Source organism: Cheilinus undulatus, linkage group 21 (genome assembly GCF_018320785.1).
Source record: "Cheilinus undulatus linkage group 21, ASM1832078v1, whole genome shotgun sequence".
NCBI classification, from domain to species: Eukaryota; Metazoa; Chordata; class Actinopteri; order Labriformes; family Labridae; genus Cheilinus; species Cheilinus undulatus.
The window spans coordinates 31,987,022-32,014,286 of NC_054885.1; the positions used below are offsets into that span (position 1 = coordinate 31,987,022).

General features: G+C 39.5%; 1 protein-coding gene across 2 annotated transcripts; it reads left to right on the forward strand.

Annotated features, from left to right (window-relative positions):
- Positions 1-187: 187 nt before the first annotated feature.
- On the forward strand, positions 188-27,098 carry srl (sarcalumenin). Of its 2 annotated transcripts, XM_041778047.1 has the most exons (7): positions 188-264; positions 16,912-17,004; positions 18,700-18,795; positions 19,492-19,527; positions 23,577-23,693; positions 25,091-25,324; positions 25,416-27,098. In XM_041778047.1, exons 1-7 carry the CDS (start codon positions 204-206, stop codon positions 26,225-26,227), a joined length of 1,449 nt encoding a protein of 482 aa, XP_041633981.1. In that variant the 5' UTR covers positions 188-203; the 3' UTR covers positions 26,228-27,098. The 2 variants fall into 2 exon arrangements, with proteins under 2 accessions (XP_041633981.1, XP_041633982.1); XM_041778048.1 differs by lacking the exon at positions 19,492-19,527.
- The last annotated feature ends 167 nt before the right edge of the window (positions 27,099-27,265 follow it).

The following is a 27,265-nucleotide window of genomic DNA, read 5'->3' on the forward strand; positions in this document are numbered from 1 at the left end:
CTGCGACCTCTCTAAAAATGAGAGTCAGCTGCTGGTACACGTAGAGTCCCTGTGGCATGCAGTGACTCCTGCAACACCTCGATCTCAGCCCCGCCACCAGCTGGCCCTCTCGGTGCCCCGCCTCTTCTCTCTGTGTGCCCTTTAACCTTCCTGCCTTGGTATATATAGCCTGTGTGACTATCAGAGTTCTCCTGGCAGCCATCATGAAGGGTACGGTCTTGATCAGCTGTTTCCTCTCCCTGCTGCTTTTGCAGGCCACAGCAGGTAAGGCTTTTTGTAGGCATTTTGGATAAATGTATGGTCGATACTCCTGGTGGCACACTGTAGAGATTTGTTTGTGTATAAAGCAAGTGTTGCTGCTGAATGATGGTAGAAGTTTGAGGCTGTTTAATGAATGCTTGATTTTTGTGTTGGATTAACTTTACAGAGAGTTAGAGACGTTTTCTTTAAGTATAATGATAATTACTAAAGAGTTGCTAGAACAGGGTTGTTCTTGCATCCAATATGAGTTTGAACAGACAGGCTGCTGGAGGCACAGTTTGTAGGGACATAGTGACACCAGCCGAGGATAGACACAGACAGAAATGTTATCCAGGTCTTTCTTTCCCTGCTAAGCACTGCTATTTAAAATGTGTCATAGTTTATAATTAAACTATACGTCCTCAGGACTGACACATTTAGGAGGCTTTATTGCTTAAAACCACCACAAATGCTGCAATGTAAGGCTTCTTAAAGAATGAACCAACGTCTAACAGTTAATCTTTGTGACTTTTAAATGTGCAGCTTTGTTAAATAATTGTTACGTGTCTCCCCTGGACTGACAGCATGTCAGCTGTTGTAACGCATAGCACCAGCTGATGGAAAAGTCTCAGTCTAAGCAAGGAGGAAACGGCCATGCTGGAGCTTGAATGGACACTTAGCATTTAGTTACTTGGATGTCTGCCTTCATACATGTGACCTCTATGTTTCACTTTTGAAACTTGATTTTGATAAGTGTTTGAGAAGAGTTACTCGAGACTTGAAACACCTAATGAGGGCATCATTTTATGCAGCGATCATCCATGATATCAAACTACAGGGATCATGACTGTAATAGTGATCGCATGGAGCTCGTGTAGTTCAATGTCAAAGTCACAACAACCTCTCCAAGATTACCCTTTCTAAAAACGTGGGCTGACATCTGGGTACAGGCTAGGGCTGGGTGATAAGCACCAAAAATTATTTATTGGTAATTTTCAGCTGAATTAAGATACATGATATACAGGCATGTGCATAAGTTTTAGGCATGTAGGATTCATCACTGTCCCAATGTGCCACAGCCTGGGGCTGGAGAGGGAGAGGAGGGCAGCTAGAGTCAAGCTTGGCAGCCAAGGTCAAGCTCGATGGCACTTTTTTTGTCCCGGCTTTTTCATTCCAATAGACCACTGGCAGTTTTCAGGCCCTCTGGACATCCAGAGCATGACCAAGGGCTTGTGGCAACTCTACTACCTGGCAGATGGTACCCTCGGCCACTGCTTCTCCACATCCAACCCTTACTCTGCGCTAAAGGTGTAGACTTATTTTTTCAACATATTATTTTCCCATGCCCCTTGCAAATACAAAGACATCCAAAACAAGACTGGGGTTGTGTCAATACTCCATCCTGCCCGGTGATGCCCTCAGACAGGCTTACTTGCCAAATCTACAACTTATTGCAATTTTTGGCCCAAACATGTCTAAAAGTAATGCACAGCATTGTATATCTCCATGTTTTTTTCCTGTAAAGAAATGAAAAATTGTAACAGAATTAGAATTAGAAATGTAAAAATCAAATTATATTCAAATCTGTTTGATACTACAGCAACAAAAATAGAAATCCCTGACACCCATGCTGAGCAAATTTTTCATTTTTAATGATCATAAATTGCAGACAAACTCCTGCACTAAGTCTAAATAATCAACAGAGAGAGAGCGAGCACTGTCTAACTGCAAGAACAAGTTTGCAACATTGGAAAAGTGCCCAGTTCAGCACACTCTTTCAAATGTTGCTAGTGTATTTGTGCAACTTTGACAGTATGTTGGACTTTGCCAGCATTTTCTGACCAATAAAAACAATACATTACCAAATGTTTGGTGTCTGGGTATTATGAAAAAACATAAATGATTGTTGCAATTGAATTAACAAATTAAATAATTATCTCCCATTTAAACTAAACATTTCAAATAATTATCTCAAGTATCTCAACATTTTTTTTACTTAGAATTAGGCCTGGTATTTATTGATTTTTTTTTTAAATCATCAGCATAGATACAAGCATTATTGTCCAATCTATATCACATCTGAAAATATATAGTGGGACCTAATTAATTTTACAAGAGGTTATAATATAGTAATTTCTCAAAAATTTTATTATTATCATAATCATTATTAATTACCAAGTACTTAGTTGGCATTTTACCAAGCAATAAATCAGAATTATGGCCATACTAAGGAAGTATTTATTTAGTAATAATGTATTTATTATCAAGTAATTCCTTGTAATTTTGTGGCAATTCTCTGGTAACTTGGTGGTATTTTACCCTAAACCCCTTTAACTAACCCTAAAAATTACTTTTACTGATAATTATTCAGGGACGACTCACTTTTATTTAGAGGACCCATATAAAAGAAATACCTGGGAATTATTAACCAACTTATGTAGAGAATTACCATCTTAAAAATTTCTTGGTGGGTGGTGATGTGGGTCAGTGTGTAGAGTGGATGCCTACGAACAGTGGCTGTGGCCCTCGGTGCAGTGGTCACCGGATTGATTTCCAGTCTTGGCGCGTGTTTTTTTCACGTCTTCCCCATTCTCTCTCCCCATGTTTCCTGTCTCTCTACAGCTGTCCTAGAAGAAAGGCAAAAGCCCCCCCCAAAATGCATGAGAAATTACTTGGTAAAATACCACCAACTGCCAGAGAATTACCGCAATATTAGTCAGGCTTAGGTCAGGCTAGGGTGAAAGATGAGCGTCAGGGTAAAATATTATAATTACCACAGAATTGTGGCAATATTATGAGGGTTAGGGCAAAAAAACTACCGATTAACCTGTGAATTGCCACAATACTACAAGATATTACTTGTTAACTGATAATTTATTACTAGGTCAATACTTCTTAATGTCACCATTTGGTTTTTACTTGGTAAAACACCAATTTATTTAAAGGTATTTACCAACTTACTCTTGAGAAAGTACTTGGTACACTTGTAACTATAAAATCAGCATGTAATCAGGGCCCACTAAAATTAAGTGCTACCAATACATTTTGAAAACTGGCTCTATTTCCCAGCCCTAGTGCAGATTCTGCCATTACCCTTGTCTGTCACCCTTGTCTGTCCTTGGGGTGGCGTTCAGCTCCGAGGATCGGGCCCAGGCCTCCATATTCCAGACCGCTGTCAGGTGTCTAAGATTGGAAGGCCTCCTGAAACCCAATACTGGTCACTACAGTTCCTCCCTTCATTTTACTCCCCTTCCCCCTGACTCCCCCACCCCTCCCATCCCATGCTTCCCTTTAGATACACTGCACAGCTGCTGTCACTCTGCACTGTCACAATCGCAATTTATTCCCAGCAGTTGGCCTTATAGGGACATGCATTCTCCAGGCAGGAGGGGCCGGGCTTTAGCTGCTAGTCATGCTTTCATTCTGCTGTATGCAGGTGTCTTACACTCGTATCTAAAGATAATGATTGCATCTAATGCATTGATTTTCTGTCACTGAGCACACAGGAGTCATGAGTCTGGGTCTCACAGATTATGGAAAAATAAAGAATCACGAACTCCTTGTGCTGCTCAGTGTGTAATTATTTGTCCAATTGATTGGTTTGATCTCTGTCAGGAGCTTTATTGAAGAAGTCTGCAGAGTACAGCAAAGTGGGTAATTTTCCTCTAAAGGAATGTAAAATTGATTTGCTATCATATCATCATAAGTTATCTAACAGCTCTGGGCTGTGCAGACTTGTTGTCTAAAAGAGAAGACATTAATGTTTTATCTTTACACTGTAATTCAGACGATTCTTGATACATTTTGCAGCAGCCGAGTGAACAAGTGTGCATGGTAACATCAATGTTGTGAAATCTTACCCACAATCCTGGCACATGCCTCTGATGCCTGCAAAGCTGCAGCCTTAATCAGCTGATCACATCGACATTTCCTGAGTTTATTGATTGCAGAAGTTGTCTGCAAACTAGGATACTGAGATGATAGAAGGAAATTGCAGACATCACAGGAATTATTTCAGTAATGCTTTGAATTTGTCAGCGTACACTCAGGCATTGGAGTAGCAGCGCAAAAATACCTCTAGATGAAAAACAGTCCGTTAAGATTGGAATTGCAAATGGCAACTTGCTCATTTTACTGTGTTTCATTTGCAGCCATTTATATATAAGTAAAAAATTAACCTCTCGTGACTAAACAATGATATGTGAAAACTTGTGTTCTTTGCTGGTTTGAATGGACTGACTTCGTCATGTAGTCGCATGTTTACTGTCACGTAGCAGTAAACATAGGTTTCTGTAGTAACTATTGGGTTATTATAAGGTTGCAAGAAACCCAACACTAACTAAGCTGTGCTCAGTTTCTGAAGTCATCTGTGCTCCTTAAGTGTGAGAGGGATTTAAGAGAGCTGCTAACGCAATCTATATAAATATCATTAATGCAAATGTCAACTCTGAGAACATTATAGAAGACTTGTATAGATAAATATATCACAGCCTCTCAGAGGCCTTAGTTAGATCCTCACATCACTGTGTTTATACTCCAATGGTAACACTATATCCATCCTTGATACTGTAAAAACATATTTAGCCTCCTCACTTTGCACACAGGAGACATGAAATGTAAAGGCGCACTGTCTCCACGTGTTCCCTCTGACGGTATGTGGCATGTCTGGGACATCCCTCTGCTGGTAGTAGTGGTGGGAACACGCCAGTCATACTTAACTGCCTTACTACACAGCCCTCCTTAAGACAAGGCCCCAAGGGCACCGGACGTCCTTTCCTGGCTTTAAAACAGGAGAGCAGGGATAGAGGTGTCAGATCAACACCTCAGAGTAAAGTGCCTTTGCTGTTGGACCTTTCTTTTAGGCCTGTCACTCAAATTCATATCTACTTCTAAGTCACCTAGAAGATTTACAGTCTAAATGTGACTCACGTAAGATGGTCTTTGAGTGTCTTACAGCCATGGTTCCCAACCCTTTTCCCCTAGGATCTCCACTACTTTTATCTAAGAAAAACTGAGCTCACCAGGACCCACTTGAAAAATTAACATCAATTTTAATTGTTTTCACTGAGAACATCCCAGCGTAAAATGCCTATATACACTTGTAAATGCCAAATTACTGACGGCATCTTAGGGCTGCTCTAAGAATAAAATAATAATGAAGATTGTTAATTTTCAAGAAAAGCTCAAAATTCTTGAGTTAAAAAAATCATTAATTTACAAGAAAAAAAAACTTTAAAAATTGTTAATGTATGTGAACAAAAACTTTGAATTTCTAGATTTATAAAGCTGAAAAGTAAAAAACAAACAAACAAACAAAAAAACAACAACAAACAAACAAAAAAACAAACAAACAAAAAAAAACAACCACTGTTTTCACTGTCTGGTTTCTTGTGGATTTCTGACTTTACACAGTTAAAAAAAAAAACAATGACATTTCTTGAGCTCCTTGTGTCAAAATGTAAAACTTTTTAAAATAAGAAATTGCCAGTTTTTCTCATGAATTTAGCTTTTTAGCCAGGTGTGTCAAAATTATGGCCCAGGGGTCAAACGCGGCCCTTGGCCCATTTTCAATTGGCCCGCAGCAAATTCTAAAACATAAATGAAAAATGGCCCACATATATATTTTGTCTGTGTTTTCTTATTGAAAATACTTTTATGTTACCTTGGGGGCTCATCCGGGAAGGTGACACAAACAATACTTGTCTATCAAAATTAACACAAAAAAAGATAGTCTGTGAAGACAGTATGAATTGATTTGGATATGTGCATGTTGTACTTTCAGCACTAGGCAGTGCTACCGTGCTATTTCTGTAGACAGTTTGACATGACGATTTATTGATGCAATTTTTTTGTGACTTAAACTGAGACAACACTGTAAATTGTCATTCTGACCAGGATGGAGCCATAGTTCCCCTGTAATCTGAATGGCCACCTGAAAATCCTTAAAAAGATTGACTATTAACCAGTCATATTGGATCACTTAGCATATCTTTACCTAAATTGGACAGGATTGACTGGCTTTGATATCATAAAGGTTAGGTATATGAAAGTGGCCCAACCATCCTTGATATTTTTGCATGTGGCCCTCAGCAAAGAAAGTTTGGACATCCCTGTTTTAAACTCTGAAATTCAAAGTTAATTTCTTGTAAATATGACTTTATCATCTCAAAATTTATTTTTTTTTCCCAAAAGAAAAGAAAAACAAACAAACATTTTTTGTATCTGCAAAACAATTAACAGATTCTGATTATTCTTATCTTTTAGGGTCTTTTAGGGTGTTCTTATTCATTGTTGTATATTATTTTTCAGTGTCAGGGTCCTGCCTATGGGTGTACAGACTCCAGGTTGGAAATCACTGCCTTCACGTATAAGAGTCAGTACATTTCCATGCAGTTAGAAAAAAGTTAATATTTGTGTTTGTCTAACTTTAACTGGACCTTTAAAGTGCATCTTAACTCGATAATCTCCCACAATGCAGTAGAGGACTGATTTACTCTTGCATGTTTACACCTCATTTAGGCTCAGACAGGAACTGGGTGTTCTAGCACACTCTCTTCAGTGTCCATGCCAGGCTTTGACCTGGAAGTGAAAGTTTAACTTTGCAGCATAGCAGAGATCACTCTGTCATCTCTTTTCAGGTATCACCATAAGCAAGGGTGAGGGTGCGCATTGCATTTGCACCAAAATTAGAACATAAAGAACTTTAAAATTTTAAGAACTGTAAAGTTGTCCATGCTCTCTGTTTCACATACAGTAGAGCTATTGCTAAGCCCTGCCCCCCAACGCCCTAAGCCAATCCCATTTCCTGCAGCTACACAATGCACTCCGACATTCAGCTCCTAGATCTCCATGAAAAAGCTTTAGAGATTCAGATTTCCCTGGTTTTTAATGAGATTTATACAGCTCTAACTTCAAACAAATGCATGGAGTGCACAGAAAACTGATATGAAGCATCCTGAGAGGCTAGAAAGTGAAATTTGTTTTATCCCATTTCTTAAGCCAAACACAAGCACAGCAAAGTGCCTCCATTGTATAAAGCAATATGGCCAACCACACAGTGGTTCTATGGTGACAAAACATGTTACTGGCAGAGTATGCCGCAGAATGACAAGTATGTATATCCTTATGTGTTATCATTAGCATTTCTGTTGGAAATCAGTGTTAACTGAGCCGAGTGTGTTCAGCGGGTGGGGTAGGTCAGCTGGTTTGCTGTTTGCTTGTCAAAAGTAGTAGCTGAAAGATGGCATATTGAAACCTACCGTAGTGGTTGTGGACATGCATGTAACATTAACATTAACTGATGCTTGGACAGCACTCTATTTAAATGTCCTAACTAAGACAGTAACTCTGCATGTAAGCATATAATTGACAACCCTGAAGTCATTCATGTCTTTGTGGGTTAAGTTTTACACTGTTGAATAAAACAGTAAGATATGGAGCAAGAATCTAATCATCTTTTTTGTTGAGGCTCTCCCTGATATAAATATTTTACTGTGTTTCATACTTGAAAAAATTACAGATCATTTCATTTGCCAGGTATGTGGTTTATCATAAATGGACGCCATAGCTCTCATTTTGTTAGTTTGTATGTTAGTCATGTCTGAGGGAAGTGACCATCTCCGAGTCTCCACACTGGCTAACGGTCCAAACCCTAAAATAGGAGGCAGCCGCTCTGCCCCCCTCCTCTGTCCATCCTCTGACCCATTGTGGGTCTATTTTTGACTTTGGGGGAGTACTAGCTCCACAAGTTGTGCCACCTGTTGCCTTTGGTGGCCTCTTCTCATCATGCCCTGCACAAGCTCTGCTGACTGCCATCACACCTCTGACCCCTGCCTGTAAGAGAATCATGCTTATTTTCACAGCTGTAGATTTTTTTGGCATTTAACCGGGTTTGTTTTAGGTGTCAGAATTCATATAAAGTGTCCTGAACTAAGCCAGCACATTTTCCTGATTGCAAGATAAAGACAAGGTGATTTGGATTCAGTAAAAACCTTATTTATTGCATTGCATTAGTGCTGTGAAAATGATCCCCTCTTTGAAAGTCTGAATGAAAGAATCCCTACCCATAGACCTTTTTGCCTTTGGATCCCTTGGCCGTCAGTTAATGAAGCTTGAATCCACCTTTGCTCAGGATAAATCCTCTGACGGGACGTCAGGCCTGCTGCCCTCATCATGTTCTGTTTAATTCTATTACCCACTCGGTGCAGCAAGCAGAACATGATCCTGGGGTTTTACACACACAGACACCTAAATGTATATATAGCACTATATTATGCATACATACTGGCAAACTCATTCATGTGTACATCAAACATAGAAAGCAACAAAAGGTTGTTTTATGAGGGCTTTGGAATGTTTGTGCAGTTTGTATTTGCAGTTCCAAATTACTTTAAATATACTAAAAACATACCTGCAAAGAAATTGTGAATTGATTCATGATTGGATCCATTGATTGTGGATGATGCTGCTACATTCATGAACTATACATTAGTTATTTGGACCTGTTTTATTTGAAAGAGTGTTATCTGCAAATCAGAATTGAAATGCATGGCCAAATATAAGGATGGTCGTAAGCTATAAAGGGATATTTTTGCATTTATTATGATGGGAAAACTGAAGAGACACAAGAAGTATGGGGAAAGAGTGGAGGAAGACATGCACCAAATACACCAGGATCGAGACTGGAGCTTGTGACCAGTGCATTGAAAATTGTAGCTTCTGTATAGGGGTGGCTGCTCAGCTGAACTAGACCAGCACCAGGTCGTAGGGTTTTTTGGTAGCACTTTAATTTAGTGGGCCTTAATTACCTAGTAACTTTATAGTATTGAGTGGGAATCATCTGGTAATTTCTCACTGATAATGTGTTGTTACATCATAATAACTTGTATTAATTATGAGGGATTCTTCATTCCATTGTGGCTATTCTCTGATAATTAAGAGGTATTTTACCCTTACCCACAAAAAAAAATCTTCTTACCATAGCCATGACTCTTATCCAAACCCTAACCCTAACCCTCATAATACTGTGGCAATTATGTGGTATCCTTCTTAATCCTAACCCTAGCCATCACCTAATCCAAACCTTAATCCTAACTTTCATGATACTGTCAAATTTTACGTAATCCTAGCCCTAGCCATCACCCTAATCAAATCCTAACCCTCTCATAATATTGTGTCAATTCTCGTATGATTATGTGGTATCCTACCTAATCCTAACTATAGCCATTACCCTAATACAAACCCTAAACCCAAACCTCATAGAATCGTGGCAATTCACATGTAATTAGATGGAATTCTACCATGTAATTTTTAAGAAATAAGATGATAATTTTCTGCATAGGTTGCTTGATAATTTCCAGGTAAAATATTTTTCTCTCCAAATTAAAATGAGTCATTCCTGAATAATTTTCAAGCAATTTTTATGGTTAGGGTTAGGGAATGGGGTTAGGGTTAGGGTAAAACACCACCTTATTATCAGAGAATTTCAACAATATTATAAGGAAGTACTTCATAATGAATATATAATAACTAGGTAAACAACTCCTTAATATTTCTAAGTTATAACTGGGTAAATGCCATCTTATAATAAGGCATTTACTACCTTATTCTTGAGAAACTACTAGATAAGTGCATTTGTTACTATAAAATTACCAGAGAATTAGAGCCAATTAAAATAAAGTGTTACCAATTTTTCTACAAAATGTTCTTCTATGCAGCTAGGCTGACATTCTTCCTGATGATGATAAATAGCCTTCACACAAGGATCTATAGCTGAGGTATGACTTACCCAGCTGCTGAGGCTGTGGTGGGCTTAAATCCCCTACATTCCTCTTGGATGTCCTGATGCCACCAGTATGTTTCCCTAAACTGAGGGAGGGTTGTGTGGCAACGGGCTCACTGAGGATACACACTCCTGTGAGCAGATGTCCGCGTTTCAACTCCCCTGGCGCCTGCAGGGTTAATTTTGAGCACTGATGCAAGGCCCGCCCTGCGCAGGCAACACTACCTCTCTGATCTTTGTAGACCTTTGTAGCAGAGCTTCCATCGGGGATCGACTGGATTGGAAGGTGTTAACACGTTCGCAGCAGTTAAGGCCTACTCAAGAGGGTAGTGTTAAAAGACATGTCTCCTCTGAGTGATGACTCAAGTTACAGAAGCTTGAGTAATGTTTGAAAGCTGCAAGAACAAGTCAGGAATAGTGAAGTGAAGAGATTTGTTCCTCAAAAGCCACTCTTGGGCCTTACCAAGAAGCCCAACCCTCCATTTTGCTTAGTGTAGGTTAGTGTGTACTTTTCTTAGTGACAGTCTGGCTCCAATAGATCTCAGACAACCCGCTCTTTAGAATCATTAAAATGAGAACGGAAGTGCCACGGCAGTATGAAGCGATAGCATAGCCTATCCCTCACCCTCACCCTAACCATTTACCCAATGTGCACAATGGCAAAGCAGCACATCTCAGAAGGTAGCACAAATCAACAAAACACCAGTACGTGTTTCCAAGTATTCGATTTTTTTTTCTAAATTCATAAAACAAAGTCTGGCAGTTACATTCCTGAAATAACTACACTGCAAAATTTACAGACTATGCAGCATTTCATAAATAAAACAGAGAAGGTCAGAGCTCTATAACTCGAGGGTAAAATATACATCGGCCTGTTTTTTTTTATAAGCACGGTGTCTCACTTTAGCTTCATTAGTTTTAGCAAAAGCTAACATAACTATTCTAACTATGTTGTTAAAGTTACTTCATAAGCCAATATAGCTAAATTTCCAATGCAATGTGAGCTAGCAAACATAGCGACCTCACAAACTATGCTATGTAGATAACAAAGCCACATCATTTATGTAGTTAACATTAGCTTTTGTAGTTTTGTTTGCATAGATATCAGTGAGCTTTGTGAGCTTTAGCTTTTGCTAGATTAGCTATGTTAGCTATGTAGTTCTGTTGTACTATGTAAGCCAATATAGCTAAGTTGGTTATAGCAATATGAGCTAGTAAACATAGCTAACCTAACCACACAGATTACATAGCTAGCATTAGCTTTGTTTGCATTGATATTACTGAGCCTTAGCTTTAGCTCTGTTAGTTCATTAGCTACATTCTCTGTTATCCATGTAGCTTATGGAGCTATGTTAGCTACATTTGCTACCATAGAATGCTTTTGTGAAGGATGACCTTTTTCCTGTCAGCATGCTGTTAACTCAGCTGAATTAAATGTTTGTAGGTAGGTTTTTAAACTTAACTTTTGTGTCCTAAATCTTACTTTAACCACTACCCTAACCTAACCAAAAAAATTAATCTTATTGAAGGTTTTAGTATTTCTGTTCTGACAAATGCAGCATCTCACAGTAACAGTCTGCAAGATGGGGTGTCTGGGAGCTATGGTCTGCAGCCAGACCACTCTCCTTTTCTCATGGTGGGTTAGTGTCATCTAACTTTTTAAATGGACTGTTTTCAAATACAGAATCCAATTGGAGTGGCTAGAAGAAAATGTCCAACTGCAGCACTGTAACATGGAATGTGACACTAGTGTTGGAACCCATATCTTCACAGATAATCATTAAAAGGGTTAAAATCAACTGGAATATTCTAAGTTGATGTAGACACAAAGCGATGTATGATATAAAATCACAAGAGGGGGAAAATGCTGCTGATGCCTTCAATTAAACAGTGATCTGTGAGTTGAAGAATAGTAATTTTCATGCACAGTGTATGAGACTTGGAAATATAATGCAAAAAGATGTTCCCCATTTCATAGTCAAAGATTTTAGTCATAACATCATGCAGCTCTGCACTGGTGCCTTGTTTCTACTCATATATGTGACTGTTGTCTGGATGGATGGAGACATGATAGAAACTACCTATAGCCATGAGGGAGAGGCAAATTTATTCACATTCAGGAGTGAAATATTGCAGTTGGGAGCACATTAGATATCACTGAGATTCCCACTGGAAAGAACAGACTTCCAGTTGACTCACCTCCATAAACACAGACTACATGGTAATGAGGCATAAAGGGCCTTGGGAAATGGGACAGAGCCCATGCTGAATTAGAGTCAGCGCCCTGAGAAAGTTGACATCTCTTCCTCACTGGCTGATTCATCCCATCTTGAGTCAAATCTTTATTCAGTGTTCATTCAGATAGCTTTCACTCCCTCCATTGAGATCTTTGCTGCTATTATAATGTACCAAATGCCTGTGCTTTATCACTGAGCCACACATGAGGCGTCATCTCTTCTAAAGGTCACATTAATCAGCACAATCAGCAGCAATCATTCTACTTTTAATATCATGAAATAGAGAACTCAGATGTGAAAAAAGTATTGGGTTTAGCATCATCACATCCTATTGAAGTTCCTTACGAACACCCCTAGATAACCTTTCAGAAACCCTCTTAAACACTCATTGACATATGTAGATTAGTTGCTGAGTCTTTTTCGGGATTGCTGCATTACTCATATCCTCCTTTTATTCTGGTGGCTAACCTTTTGGCTTCTCTTATTCTTGCACCGTGCTGGGAGAAACATTACACAGGATTATTTTTAGCAGGTTGACTCGGGGAGAATCAGCTGTGCTTAAACAGCGGCGTGTGTCACTGCTGCAACACTGCAAAGGAGCAACTGTCGGAATCTCAATTAAAGCATGAGCCACACCATACGTTATATCATTGTGTGGAATTTTTATGGTCTTAGCATTAATTACCTTGCAAATGCAACATTTTTATTTGTTGAATCTGATGTTTCTACCTCCACCACAGTTAGCAGACTTCTTTATTTACTCCATTTGAATTGTAAACAAACAGGCCTGAATATGAGTTTGTTTGTCATTTGATGCAACATCAGTTTTGGCCAGAGTGGCATGCCATTCTCATGCTTGGCCCTATAACCACATGGATATATGGACCATGTGACCAGTGACTGCTTCCAGGACACGTTGCAGGATGCCGTGATGGCCTTGCCTACTGTGAGTTTTCTAAAATCATATTACGGTATATATAATCCTGTGCAGACAGCCAAAAAGCATTCCTCAGAGATAATTCAGCAGCATGGGTTAGATCAGACTGGACTGTGGATTGATTACTTTCACTGTTGCCTCACAGCAAGAGGGTTCCTGGGTCAGATCCTATCCAGACAGGGCTTTTCTGTGTGAGGTTGTGTTCTCCCTGTGCATGCATGGGTTCTCTCCAGCTTCCTCCCACAAACCAAAGACATGCTCGTTAGGCCTATTTGTGATGATAAATTGGTCATAGGTGTGAATATGATGGCTTATTTGTCTCTACCCCATGATTGGCTGGCGACCAGTGCAAAGCGTACCCTGTCTCTTGTCCAGTGACAGCTGGGACTAGTTCCATGTCCCTTGTGACTCTTGAGGATATAGATTATGAAAGGATGAAGAGCAGGAAGTTTTACTCAAGAAGATCAACTACATACCATCATTCTGCTGGTTTAAATTTCCATGTTAAAGCGCAATCAAGAACAAATCTTAAGCTTATTGTCATTGTGAAAACATATGTATATCACAACTGTTTAAAAAAGTAAAATAGTAAAAAAGCACAACATGACATAGGAGTAAAAATGTTTCTGCTGAAAAGTGGAATTAAATAGAACCTATGATACACCCTTCTTGTTGTCATATAAAAGGTATTTCAGTCAGGACAGCTTTGTCAAGAAACACACATGATTTAAGTATTTTTCTTTATTTGCAGTTATGAATTTGCACTTATCGCCATTGTTTATATTTGGCGGTGTGGGTGTTTTTGGATCTCCCTGCCCTTTCACAAGCCTACGTGCCTAAAGCAGGAACAGCCTTTCCTGGGCCTACAAGAAAAGCCTGAGACAGGAGGAGAAGCAGCAAAAAACCCAGAGCAAAGCAGCCATCAATGACAACAGAATGACATTGATTAAGTCAGATGCAGAATAAAGGAGGAGCTGGGGTGGGAGAGGGTTGCAAAAAGCAGCTTGCAGAGGGAGCAGCAAAGCTAGAGCAGTTTAAATATGGCAGCATAAATGCAATGACCCAATAGCGTGCTTAAAGGCAACGAGCTGACTGTCAGCTGAGGGCTTGTGCGAGATCAGCTGATATCAAATATATGGCAGCGCTTGACTCTGTGGCCTTTCTGAACCAATGTGATACACTTGATTTGATGTTTGTGTGAACTTTATGAAAGTACAGATTTACTTCGTGGATCCTTAATTTTTTTGTATCATCAGAAAGATTAAGATATGTGGTAAATATAGCCCTGTTATTGTATTCCCACTTTGACCATGCTTTCTGTAATAGCGATCCTTCTTGTTATGCTGATAAGCATCATGTGCATTGTGACTGTGAAAACAAAATTTGTTTTCAGTGGAAGTTGACAAAGACAGTGAAGGCAAATCATCTGTATGAGCTTAATAAAAAGAAGGATTAAATGAGAAATTACATGCTTTTTTAAAATGCCCTTTGTATTCATAATTTGAAAATAATTCTAATGGGAATTTTGGTAATAAAAATTTTTTGCATTTTTTTGTTGGTCAAATTCTTCAGAGTGCTGTTTTTACTTATTGTAATCTGCTACTAAGATTCAGGGCTCTGTAGTGTTTTAAGACTCTGAAAAATACTACTTCCTGTTTCATGGCGAACAAAAAAAAATGCAATGACCATGTTTTTTTTTATTATGACTTAAGCTCCAGCTGACTTTAACACACTGGAAGTTGTTTAAAGGCTACACCAAGCAACAATTACCACAAGCATTTAGCTTTCATGTTTATTTTACATTTGTGGAAAATTTGTTTTCACACTTGTAGTTTTTTGTTGGTCAAATTATTTAGAGTGCTGCTTTGACCCATTTTAATCCCCTCTGCAATGATTTGTTGCTCTACCAGTGATTTAAGACTGAAAAATACTACTTCCTGTTTCATGGTGAACAAAAAAATTGCCATGGCTATGTTTCTTTATGTGACTTAAGCTCCAGCTGGCTTGAACACACTGTAAGTTGAAAATTGGCTACAACAAACAACAATGACCACAAACATTTAGATATTGTGTGTGTTACCTTTGTGGAAAGTGTATTTTGTTTGCAGGATTATGAGATCTAAACTAGTAAATTTGTATTACATTTGTGGTTAATTGCATTAGGGGAAGTTATTATGTTTGCAGATGTAACAGGGACCCCTGAATATATATATATATATATATATATATATTTTTTTTTTTTTTTTTCTTTTTTTTTTTACTGAGGGCCCCACCAGACTCCAGAGTCCAACTTAACGATATGATGTTATGTCAGTATTTTTATAGGACTGTAAAGTTTTTAAAAAATTAAGCGTATTAAGAGAAACGCAGCTGAAAAAGTTGAAGCAAGATCAAGTTGAGGATTGATTTGATTAATGTTGATTTGTTGTCCGTGCAAGTGGACAAATCTAAAAAAGAGGTGTGCTGACAGAAAGTATGTAAATGATGTGTTTGCAATACAGGAATAAAATCCAGATTATGTGTTATCACAATGTGATTTACAATTGAATGACAGCAATTAAGCTATAGCTATTGACTTTAATATTTCACTAACATGTAGTAAATACTTAAAATGCCCAAACAACTTTATGGGAAGTGTTACGTAGGTGGATATTAGGACTTTAAAGCCCCTAGGACACGGAAGTGTGAACAAGAAAGACTTCCCATCTGCTCCTATATATAACTCCAAGCAGGTTTGCCTGCAGCAGGACTGTGTGGGAGGCGTTAAAGGGAGGCCTCTTCTTTGGCCTGGCCACACAAGGACAGACCGAACAGTGTAATAAGTCTCTGATAGGATGGTAAATTTAGAAGAGAAAAGACAGAGGATTGTCTAAGAGTGCATATTACTGATTGAAGCACTCAGTCCAGCTCTGAATCCTCCACTGTCTCTTAACAGACTGGGGAAGTCCCCTCTCTCTCTGAGTGTCTTCTTTATCTCTGCTGTTGTTATAAAGCCCATGGTGATGCCAAACAAATGTCTTTGTCTGGGTATTTTCAGCCTTTGCTTTCTAAAATAAGAACTGATTGTACCAACAGCTGATCTAAGCAATCTGATATGTTTCAAAGTGGGAATGACACACTGTACAGCAGTTACGTTCTCTCACATTGTTACACATGCACATATTATGGAAGAATGAGTAAAACCATACGCACGTTAGCTAAGGGGTCCTAAACTCAAGAAAAGGCACCGATTTAAGGTAACTGTGCAGGAAAGTCCCATATTTCGGAAACAACCTTTCAAATAAAATGGACTCTGAAGTACAGAACAGTGGGAGAATACTTTTAGGAGAGTTTAATGCTGTTTAGGAGCTGAGCAGTGAAGGACAGTGTCATCTGCATATAAATGAATATTTGCATTTGGGACATTTGGACCGATACTGTTGATATAGAGTTTCTACAATCATCTCTGTGATTCACATAAATTCCAAGCAGTGATAATACAAACGGACGTACAGAAGTATTGATGGATATGGTCTAAAAATAACAGCTTCGACCTCTGTAGCGTCTTCAGTACATTGAATTTGTATGACTGTTTACAGCCTCAGTGAGTCATAATGAGCTCACACTGTGTTGCTTTGCAGACTACTATTATCCACCTCCAGTATTTCTTTACCATTATTTCCCAGTTGGGGGATTTGAACCACATTCAATTCTGTTTTTTTTTTCCTATTTTACAGAGGAAGAGGATTTCACCACCGTCCTCCGAGACAGATCTCACATCGATGAGACGCTGCGGCTCGCAAATGAAGAAAAATCAAAAGACTATGCAGGTGAGAATCAGAGGATCCCGTAAACGCCAGAAAAAGGAAATATCAGTATAATAAATGGAAAGGGTACAAACACATAGCTTGAATATAAACACTTTTTAAATATGTATTTCTACCTTAAATTAATGCTCCTCCCTTACACATGCCATAAAAATTCAAATAAAATCTCATTTCAGTATTAGTCCCTTTTACTAGCCATGTGTTGTGCTTGATAAATACAGGCATGTTTCAGTCAGGGGCTCCTATGTATTTAGGGGTGGAATGGTCTGTAGATCAGAGAAAAAGATGCAAAGCTGATTCAAATGATGCACAATTTTCACACTTTAATATGTGCTTCAAAGAAGACATGAACGCATTCTAATCCACAATTCAACAGTAATTTCATTGGATGCGTTGTCTTATAAAGTGAATTATAGGCTCTAAAAATTCTCAGTGCTTGAATGCTTTTTCATAACACAAGTTTGATAGGTATTTTTTATTTTAATGATTAATCTTATCCGATTCTCAGGCTCTTGGGTAGATGGTAGTTTGGTTTGTCTTCAATTTCTAGTTACTAAAAACATGAAATTACCCAATAATAGCAGACCACAGTTTCCTTTTTGGTCATGATATCAAAACAGATGTAGACTGTGTTTGATTAGGATCAACACAGAAATTTTTTATTGATGCCCTCATTTTGTGCTCAGTCAACATTCTCTCTGGGTTAATTTACAAGTTTATAGTCTACTAATCTTTGCTGTGGGAAAGTTTAGCATGAAAATAAGTAAAGTCCATCTTGTTTGGATGCCTGTTCCTAACAGACCCACCCCTATAAGGTGCTGGTCCCTCATAGGTGCAATTAAAGGACCCTCTGCTGATGTGATTTAACAATATGAATGCAAGGATCAGCAACATTTGAGCTAGCTCCCTGGCTAACAACTGCCCGAGCCATGCTATGATTAGCTCCAAAGATGAAGTAGTAGAAAGTTTATCAATGCATTATTGTTGGGGTCATATGCACCGCCTTTTCCTCACCTTTCTTTTCCAGTATCCTAACTTTTTTCCTGTCTTAATGATGTAGCTTTGTAAGGCATTTCCAGGTCAAGTAGACACCGCTCAGGTGGAAAAAGTACACAACTATTGTACTCTGGCAAAAGCAGTTAGACTAGTTCAAATTTACTTTAGTAAAGTGAAAGTACTGGCCTATAAATCTGATCAAAATAAAGAAAAAGAATTTAAAGTTTACTTTAAGTACTGAGTACTGAGGAGCTACCGAAGAGTTCTACAGTAAAATATGATCTTTCCTTATTGGCAAGAAAAACATGAGAATAGATCTCTGAACACCTAAAGTCACAGGTAGGCTCTCTAACTCAGTGGATTACTTCAATCACGGTGCAAATGTGTCTTACATCAAAAACAACAATCCACAGAAAACATAACCAAAAGAACCTCATCAGGGATCACTATACAATAGGCATAACCTAAATACAACTTAATACTCTACCCAAGGGCATGATGGGAACTCTGCCAACACAGATCAGTGGCAATAGATCTGGAATGGTTTTCTCTTTTCATCAGTCACAAAGCAAAACCACTGGTGACAACACTGCTATTGAAAAGGAAGATGTGTACCACAGGGGCTCTAAGAGTGCATTTCATGCTCAGAAGAATATGACAAAATTTCCTCTCTCTCTCTCACTCTCTCTCCTTTTCTTCCAGCTGCTATTGAGAGGTTGCGGAAGATCTACCACACATCTATCAAGCCCATGGAGCAGGCCTACAAGTACAATGAGCTGAGGCAGCACGAGATCTCAGGTACTCCAGGGGGCTTTGGTTTCCTCTGCACTTTGTTCTGATGTGTGGGTTTTTCTGTTTGGGTTGCTTTGGTAACTGATTTGTTTAGGCACATATGTCATACCTCACACTCAACAATACATAACTGCAAGGTCTGTCCTAAATCATTGAGATTTTTTGTATTAAAACATATCGGCATAAACTTGTAAATAATTTCAGTTGTAAAAATCCACTTTTATATAGTGATAACTACATGTTTTTGGGTCTGATGAAAGTTTTTATCAATGCAAATGTGTTTTCTTGTATCGATCTTTAAAGTATTTCAACCCCTTTTCTTCTAATATTTTCACAATGTCGCTGATTTTTTTTTAGTTTCTACTTTGCAACAAACTCTACTGTCCAACATTTAAGTAAAATGATTCTTTTGTGGCCTGTAGGCTTGACAGAGATACATTCAAACCTTAAAACTGCCTCTAAAATAACTCAAATGCATAAAAACTGAACAATAAGGTAAACTATTTTCTGTGCACAAACATATTTGACACCTTCAGTCAAATATGGGGCTGGATCTCCCACCCTCTCCTGCACATTGTCACACTACCCCTACCTGTTGCTTCTAGAAACCTCTACCCTCACTCCTCACTTTCCTCCCTTCACTTTTCTGTCCTCCAACCTCTCCTCTCCCTCCCCATCCTCTCCACTACCCTCATCTAACAGCCTACCCTGGACGAACCCTAGGGGACTCAGCCACAGGTGGGTGTGGGCAGAGCTTACCTGTGCATGGCACTGCCTGAAGTGCTCAGCCCCCCTCCTTTACCCCCTCATTTGTCCTCATACATTTCTGTCATGTAGATTTACAGGTGCATCTACAAGAAAATTAATATTGTGGAAAAGTTCAGTATTTCTTGTCAGTTATTGCAGAAAGACAAAGCTTTAATCAGCACAGCAACTCTAGTTTTCCTGAACCTTTATTCTCTCAGTTTGGTTCAGTACACACAACCACAATCATGAAGAAGACTGCTGACTTGACAGATGTCCAGAAGACACTCACTGACACTCTCTACAAGGAGGGTAAGCCACAGAAGGTCATTGCTGTTAGAGCTGGCTGTTGGCAGAGTGATCAAGGCATATTCAAGGAAAGTTGACCATGGAGATAAAGCAGCAGGAGAGCTTCACAAGGAGTGCACTGAAGCTGGAGACAGAGCATTAAGATCCACTGTGGACAGATATACCTAGGAAAAGAGCAACAAGTGTGGTGTTCCTAGTGCCAAACCATTCCTAAATCATAGACATTGACATAAGTGTCTTACCTGGGCTAAGGAGAAAAGAACTGGACAGTTGCTTGGTGGCCCAAAGTCCTGTTTTTAGATAAGAGTACCACTGTGCATTTCATGCAGAAATCAAGGTCCCAGAGTCTGGAGGAAGATCAGAGAAGCCCAGAATCCAAAGTTCTCAAAGTCCAGTGTATTCAGTTTCTACAGTCAGGGATGATTTGAGGTGCCGTGTCATCCGCTGGTGTCAGTCCACTGTGTTTCATCAAGTTCAGAGTCAACACAGCCATCCAGGAAATTTTAGAGCATTTCCTTCTGGTGACAGGCTTTATGGAGATTTACCAGCAGGACTTAGTTCCTAAACTACTAGTGAGTTTAGTGTCAGCGTCATGGTAGCGTACTTGTCTTGGTCTCGTCACTTCACAATATGTAAGATAATCTCTTTAACACGTGCTTCTGTGCCTTTGTGATGGATGGATGTTTAGATTTATGTCTGTACAGGCTGTGAAAATCAATTTTCCCTTATGGTAGTGACATCTACAGTCTATCTACAGTATCTGTTCAGTACAGTATCTACTGTACAAAAGACTATGGTTCTATTGTGCTCAGCAGTGCCACCTCAGAAATATAGACTTCTTTTTGCCAAAGCCTGTCTGAGATGGGCTGACCTAAAATCACAAAGAATGGTCTGATGAATTCACACTTTAAAATGTTTTTTAAATGGAGACTGTTGAGTCCTTCAGGCTAAAGAGGAGAAAGATCATCCATCCATTGTTATCGTCGCAAAGTTAAAAATCCAGCGTCTGTGATGATGTGGTAGTGTATTACTGTCCATGGCATGGGTCACTTGCACATCTGTGAAGTCACGATTCATACTGAGAGACATACAGATACAAGAGCAACATATACGTCCATGCAGATGTCATGTTTTTCAGGGATGTCCCTACACATTTCAGGAGGACAATGCCAAGCCGCATTCTGCATGAGTTACAACAGCTTCCCAATAAAAGTCTGAGGATGTTAAACTGACCTGTGTGCAGGCTAGTCCCCCATTGAAAATGTCTGGCACATCATGAAGCATAAAACTGGACAATAAAAACCCAGCACTGTTGAGCAACTTAAGATGCACACAGGGGCGTAGCGATTTTGGGCCCCCTGAAAGAATATTACACAGGGCCCCCCTTAACTGGCTAGCCAAGCAACAAATATTGCATCATTTTTACAAATGTCTATGCATTTATTTTATTTTCGAACCATAATTTATGGGTTTATAAGCAATATTTTTACAATGGTTAAATTAAATTTATTCGCATTTTTTCGCAGCGCTGGACTATACCATTTTGACATTTTTTGAAGGGGGAGTGAAGCCTGATTTATGCTTCTGCATTACGTCCATGCCGTCGTTGACCATTTGAAGTTCTGCGTCGAGGGAACGTGCCGCTCTGCAATTCACCACCATGACGCCAGGGGGGTGTGGCTGTGTGTATGTGTGTGTGGTTTCATCCGAGCGGCTGTGTCGCTCTCCGCTGAACTGTACAACATCTATTTTTAATGAAAGAGTGGATGCTTGGGTGTGTGATTACAACCAGTGGTCGATATTACATGTTGTTTGCACATAAGCACAAACCAGAGGTTGCGCTGGACTTTTTTTTATTGTCCATCACTCCTTTAAAATCCTGCTAGATCCATCCTGACAGAGAGCTTCATAGCACACGCTCATGCGTCACAGCACTAAGACAAGTTGGAGTTAAAGTGAGGTTTCAGAGAGAGAGAGAGAGAGAGAGAGAGAGAGAGGAGGGTCGGGTGGAGGTGAGTGAGCAAGAGAGAATAAAGCAACAGGTGCTGGAACTGCTGGAAATGACATTTTGAGCGGACCAATCACAGCGCTTGGGGTCTGCGTCGCCGTGACGCGTTGTCAGAATTTTTTGGAGGTGCGCGTCAGGCTACGGCGTAGAGGTGCGCGTCGACACAGAGGGCTACACGTAGCTACGCCGTCGACGCGATGCTGAAGCATAAATCAGGCTTTAGAGTCCCCCAGTGCCTTATTTTAAGTTTTATACTGCTGACCAGTTTATTAAGTTGCTTTTGATTCAATAATGACACTAATTGCAAAGAAAAAATGAGGTAAAACACACTTTTCATTGCAGCCTCCCTCCTCCACTGTGGGCCCAGGTAATCAGTATCCCCCCCCCCCCCGCGCTATGCCCATGGATGCACATCGAGCAAGAATAGGGAAGAACTGTAGTTTGAGTACTTCAACAATGATACTTTTCTGGAAAATGATACAAGCATCAAATCAGGATATGTGTCAACACATTTTAAATGTCCAAACATTTTTGGAAATTGGATTTGTATAACTGTCATTAAGTCCCATCATTGCTGTTCTACATACAGTATGCAGTGCCTCAGCCTTACTGCCTCCATGCCTCACTGTAATGATGCAGGAATTTGTGCAAAAGGAGTCCCAATCTAGGATAAAGTGTATAAATACTCTTCATATTATCTTATCTTACCAAGATTAAAACAAAAAGCCTGAAATATTGCACTTAATGTGCAATGCATCTAGAATAAACAAAAGTTTCACCTTTTGAAATAAACCTTGGCAGGTGAAAAGAACTTTTCCACAATATTCTTTTTTCGGACATGCATCTTTATAAACACACCAAAAACTCAGGCAGGTTATCATTACATGACATCGTACAGCACAAAAACTATCTGCTCATCAAATTTACAACCGAATCCCACATCATGCTAAAGAATTAAAGGGGAAGAAATGTAACTACAAAAAGGGGGTGGGGGTTGCATGTGCAGCTCTGGCTTTAGCAAAGGACAAACTGGTTTAAGGAGGGGGCAATGGTGGGAAAGGGTGGGGAGTGTTCAGAAAGGCATACTGAAGAAGGGATAAAATCTTTTCCTGTGGGATAGCTTTCCTCACTCTTTTTTATATAATGAGGGCAGGGATCTTTCCATTGTCATCTTCTTTTAAATGTCTTTTGTATCGGTCGGCTGTAACAGAACATGTGTACCTCCTCCCTACCACCCCCACACCACGTCCACTCACACACACATGCAGTCGAGACACAGCTTGCAGTAGCTTTGCCCCGTTCAGTTGTATGTCAAAGTAACGGCTCTGTTTTTCTTGTGTGCTACAGATTTGGCTGCAGCACTAACCCAGCACATATCTGTCTTTATTTTCTGTGCAGTGGTGCTTCTCCGGCGTGCTTTTGGTTTCTGTCAGACTCTAAGTGTGTTTCATCTCAGAAACGACCCCATATGATGGATTTTAGATGGATTGTTGTTTTACTATCCTTTCACAAGGCCCCAAAAGAAATGGAGTCTGTTGAGAAAGCTGCCTTGTTTTGGCATCTCGTCACACTGAACTGCTCGAGTTCTGACAACTGCTGTTATCAGCTGCAAATAAAGCTCAGCCAATTTTGTCATAATCTACTTTTAGAAATTCAGAGGGTATTTTGTCATCAGAAAGCCCCTCAGCTGAGGTTTTAATCACTGTTCACTCCTTTTACCCAACAGATGGAGAGATTACATCCAAGCCCATGGTGCTGTTCCTGGGACCCTGGAGTGTAGGAAAGTCCTCCATGATCAATTACCTCCTGGGCATGCACGACAGCCCCTATCAGCTCTACACAGGTATGTTTATAAAGATATCATTTCCTAACAAGCAGTAAACCAGTCTTTAGTAAAACCTTGAAATAGCATCATACTTATAGAGAGGCAGCTGTCTGATCCATATCTTAAGGAATATATTTTTTAAATCCCATCTAAAAAACTATTTTCCTTCACTATTTTCCAAATGCTTCAGTCGAACCTTTTGAAAAATGCCTGAAGATTTAAATTATATTTTCACGAAAAATTCCATGAAAATTCCCAAATCTTTTGAAGCAAATTGCCAAAAATTTTAAAGCAAAGTCCTCCTAAAATTTACAATTTCCTGAGAATTTACTGAAAAAGTCATTCAAAATTCCACACATTTCCAAGCAAATTCCCCAAAACATTATTTGAAAATAAAGTAAAGATTTCAAAGTATATTCCCTTCCCCCCAAATTTTCTACAAAATATTAACAAATAAATTCCTATATTTCTCAAGAAAATAGCAAAAAATTTCAAAGCAAAACATACCCCAATTTTTCTGCAATATTTCCCAAATATTTCAAGCAAACTCTCTGAAAAATCCTACAGATTGAATTTTAGTTTCACCAAAAAATACAGAAAAATATAATAAAATTTAAATCAAATTCCCCCAAATTTCAAAGCAACTTCCAAACAATTTCCCAAGAATTTACAAATAAATTCCTCCAAAATTCTATTGAAAATTTCCAAACAAATTCCCCCAAATTTCTATGAAAATATAATAAAATGTCTAAAGATATTCCATCCCCCACCATTTTCTAATAAATTCCCAAATATTCAAAAACAAATCCCTCAATTTCCCATTAAAATACCTAAACATTTCAGCGCAAATTTCTCAAAAACTTAAAATCAAACACTCCAAAATAGACAAGCATATACCCCAAATATTTTCATAAAATTTCACGACATTCTTTCCTTTTTTGAGATTTTTTTCTGGGCTTTTTATGCCTTAGTTTTAGAGAGGAGGACAGTGGATGGAATCAGAAACAGGGATGAGAGAGTGGGGGAGAGAGGCCGCAGATCAGGCATGAACCCAGGCTACCTTCATACAAAGTTTGAATGTTTATCCTCAACATTCCAAGCAAATTCTTAAACTTCCATGGAAATTCAGAAAAATTATCTCAAAATTCTTATAGCAGAAATCATTACTATCTTATAAGAAAGAGGAACTGTAATGTCTTCATATGTGCATGAGGGTTTCAAGAGATTAAAGTGTTTATTGTTGATATTTTTATTCTGATAATTGCGGACCAGCTGTTGCAGAAAATGTCCTGGCAGGTTTAACCCTTTCCTTTGTGTCTCCCTGTCTTTGTCTTGCTTAGATCTTACATCAGAGTTTATGAATCTGTATTCTGTCTTGGACCCTTTCCTACTAATCTCTCTCTTTTGTTTTCCAGGAGCTGAGCCTACTACCTCTGAGTTCACAGTTATCATGCACGGGGAGAAGATCCGCTCTGTGGAGGGTATTGTCATGGCTGCAGACAGCTCACGGTCCTTCTCCCCCCTGGAGAAGTTTGGCCAAAACTTCCTGGAAAAGCTCATCGGTATCGAGATGCCTCATAAACTTCTGGAGCGTGTGACTTTTGTGGACACTCCAGGAATCATTGAGAATAGGAAGCAACAGGAGAGAGGTAAAAGAGAGCCCGACCTACACATGGCAGATTTTTATTTGATTTGAATATGAGCTCTGTATTGATGGGTTTATTTTTACCTTCTATCCAGGCTATCCTTTCAATGATGTGTGCCAGTGGTTCATTGACCGTGCCGACCTCATCTTCGTGGTATTTGACCCCACTAAGCTGGACGTCGGCCTGGAGCTGGAGATGCTCTTCCGTCAGTTGAAGGGCCGTGAATCTCAGATCCGCATCATCCTCAATAAGGCTGACAACCTGGCCACCCAGGACTTGATGAGAGTCTACGGAGCACTGTTTTGGAGCTTAGCCCCCCTCATCAATGTCACTGAACCCCCCCGTGTATACGTCAGCTCTTTCTGGCCATACGATTATGCACCTGACACCAGCCGTGATCTCTTCAAGAAAGAGGAGATTTCCCTTCTGGAAGATCTGAACCAGGTGATCGAAAACCGCATGGAGAACAAAATTGCCTTCATTCGCCAGCATGGAATCCGCGTGCGCATCCATGGCCTGCTGGTCGATCGCTATGTCCAGACCTTTAAAGAGAAGATGAGTTTCTTCAGCGATCCAGAGCTGGTCTTCAAAGAGATTGTGGATGACCCAGACAAGTTCTACATTTTCAAGTCCATCTTGGCCAAGACCAACGTTAGCAAGTTTGACCTGCCCAACCGCGATGCTTACCGTGACTTCTTTGGCATCAACCCGATCAACAACTTCAAGCCTCTGTCAGCCCAGTGCTCCTACATGGGAGGCTGTCTGCTGGATAAGATTGAGAAGGCAATCACCAATGAGCTGCCTGCCTTACTGAGCAGCATTAACTCTGGCAAGCAGCCTGGCCTGTCCTCCTGCGAGGCCACGGGCTGCGGTGAGAAGCCAAAGAACCGCTACCGAAAGAACTGAGCAGAATGAAATAACTTGAGTGGGGAATGTAAGAAGAGGAGAGAAGGTCTGGTGGAAGCCAGCCCTAAGTTAGTCAGAATGCCTGTGTTGTTGAGGAGACAGAGGAGGGGATATTAGTGTTTGTTTTTGTCCTCAGGAGAATATTTGGAGGTGCATTTAAAGACTGTGGGGTGAGGCCTATAGAGGGAGGGATGGGTCATCGTTTGAAAGGCAGCTTAAAGACACAAGTGCTGAAGAAATAAGAAGATGCCACCAATCACTGAGTTTGTTACATACACGCCCTCCTCTCTCCCTTGCACATTCACAGTGGACTGTCTGGGGTTTTTTGGGTTTGGGAAGTGATGATGTGAAGACATGTATAATAAAAAGAAAGCTCAAATAAAAATTGAATATCCTTAGACTGACAACAGTCAAATACCAGCTCCCATTTATGTGAATAAAACAGGAAAAGTGGAAACAGAGGTTGCAAATTTGTGTTGTAAAATCTTGAGAGTTGAATTGCAGAATTCCATAGGCTTCATAAGCTGTTTTTGACGTAGCTTTTTTTTGGGTGCTATCACAGCTTTTCTGTTTGGGTTGTCATCCAAACCTTTGACTTTTACATGGATTAACTTTAACATTGCATGTTAGACATCACATCTTATTTAATAGATGCATGCATTTCCTTCTAACGTACAGTTAATGTAATATTCCTCATGTTATTGAAACCTGAACCAAACCTGCCATGCATCAGATGAGGCCTTTTTTATTCCAAGTTTTATAAAAACTCATCCGTCCAGGTTGTTGACAACCAGAAATCTGCTTATTTCTTAACTGATCTTTCTGTTTCTGTTTGCATCTATAAATTCGCCAGTCTTTGGCAGAAATTAAACACTGTTTTATGACTTTTTTTCTTGAAAGATAAGCTTCCCAGTTTTTTAAGCTGAATGACAATACAAATAAAACACAGCAGTATATGTTTGGATTGTAGATGTCTGCCATTTCTTCTGCAGGCTAGAAAGATATATTTAATGATTATTTAATGTGAAAACTTTCCCT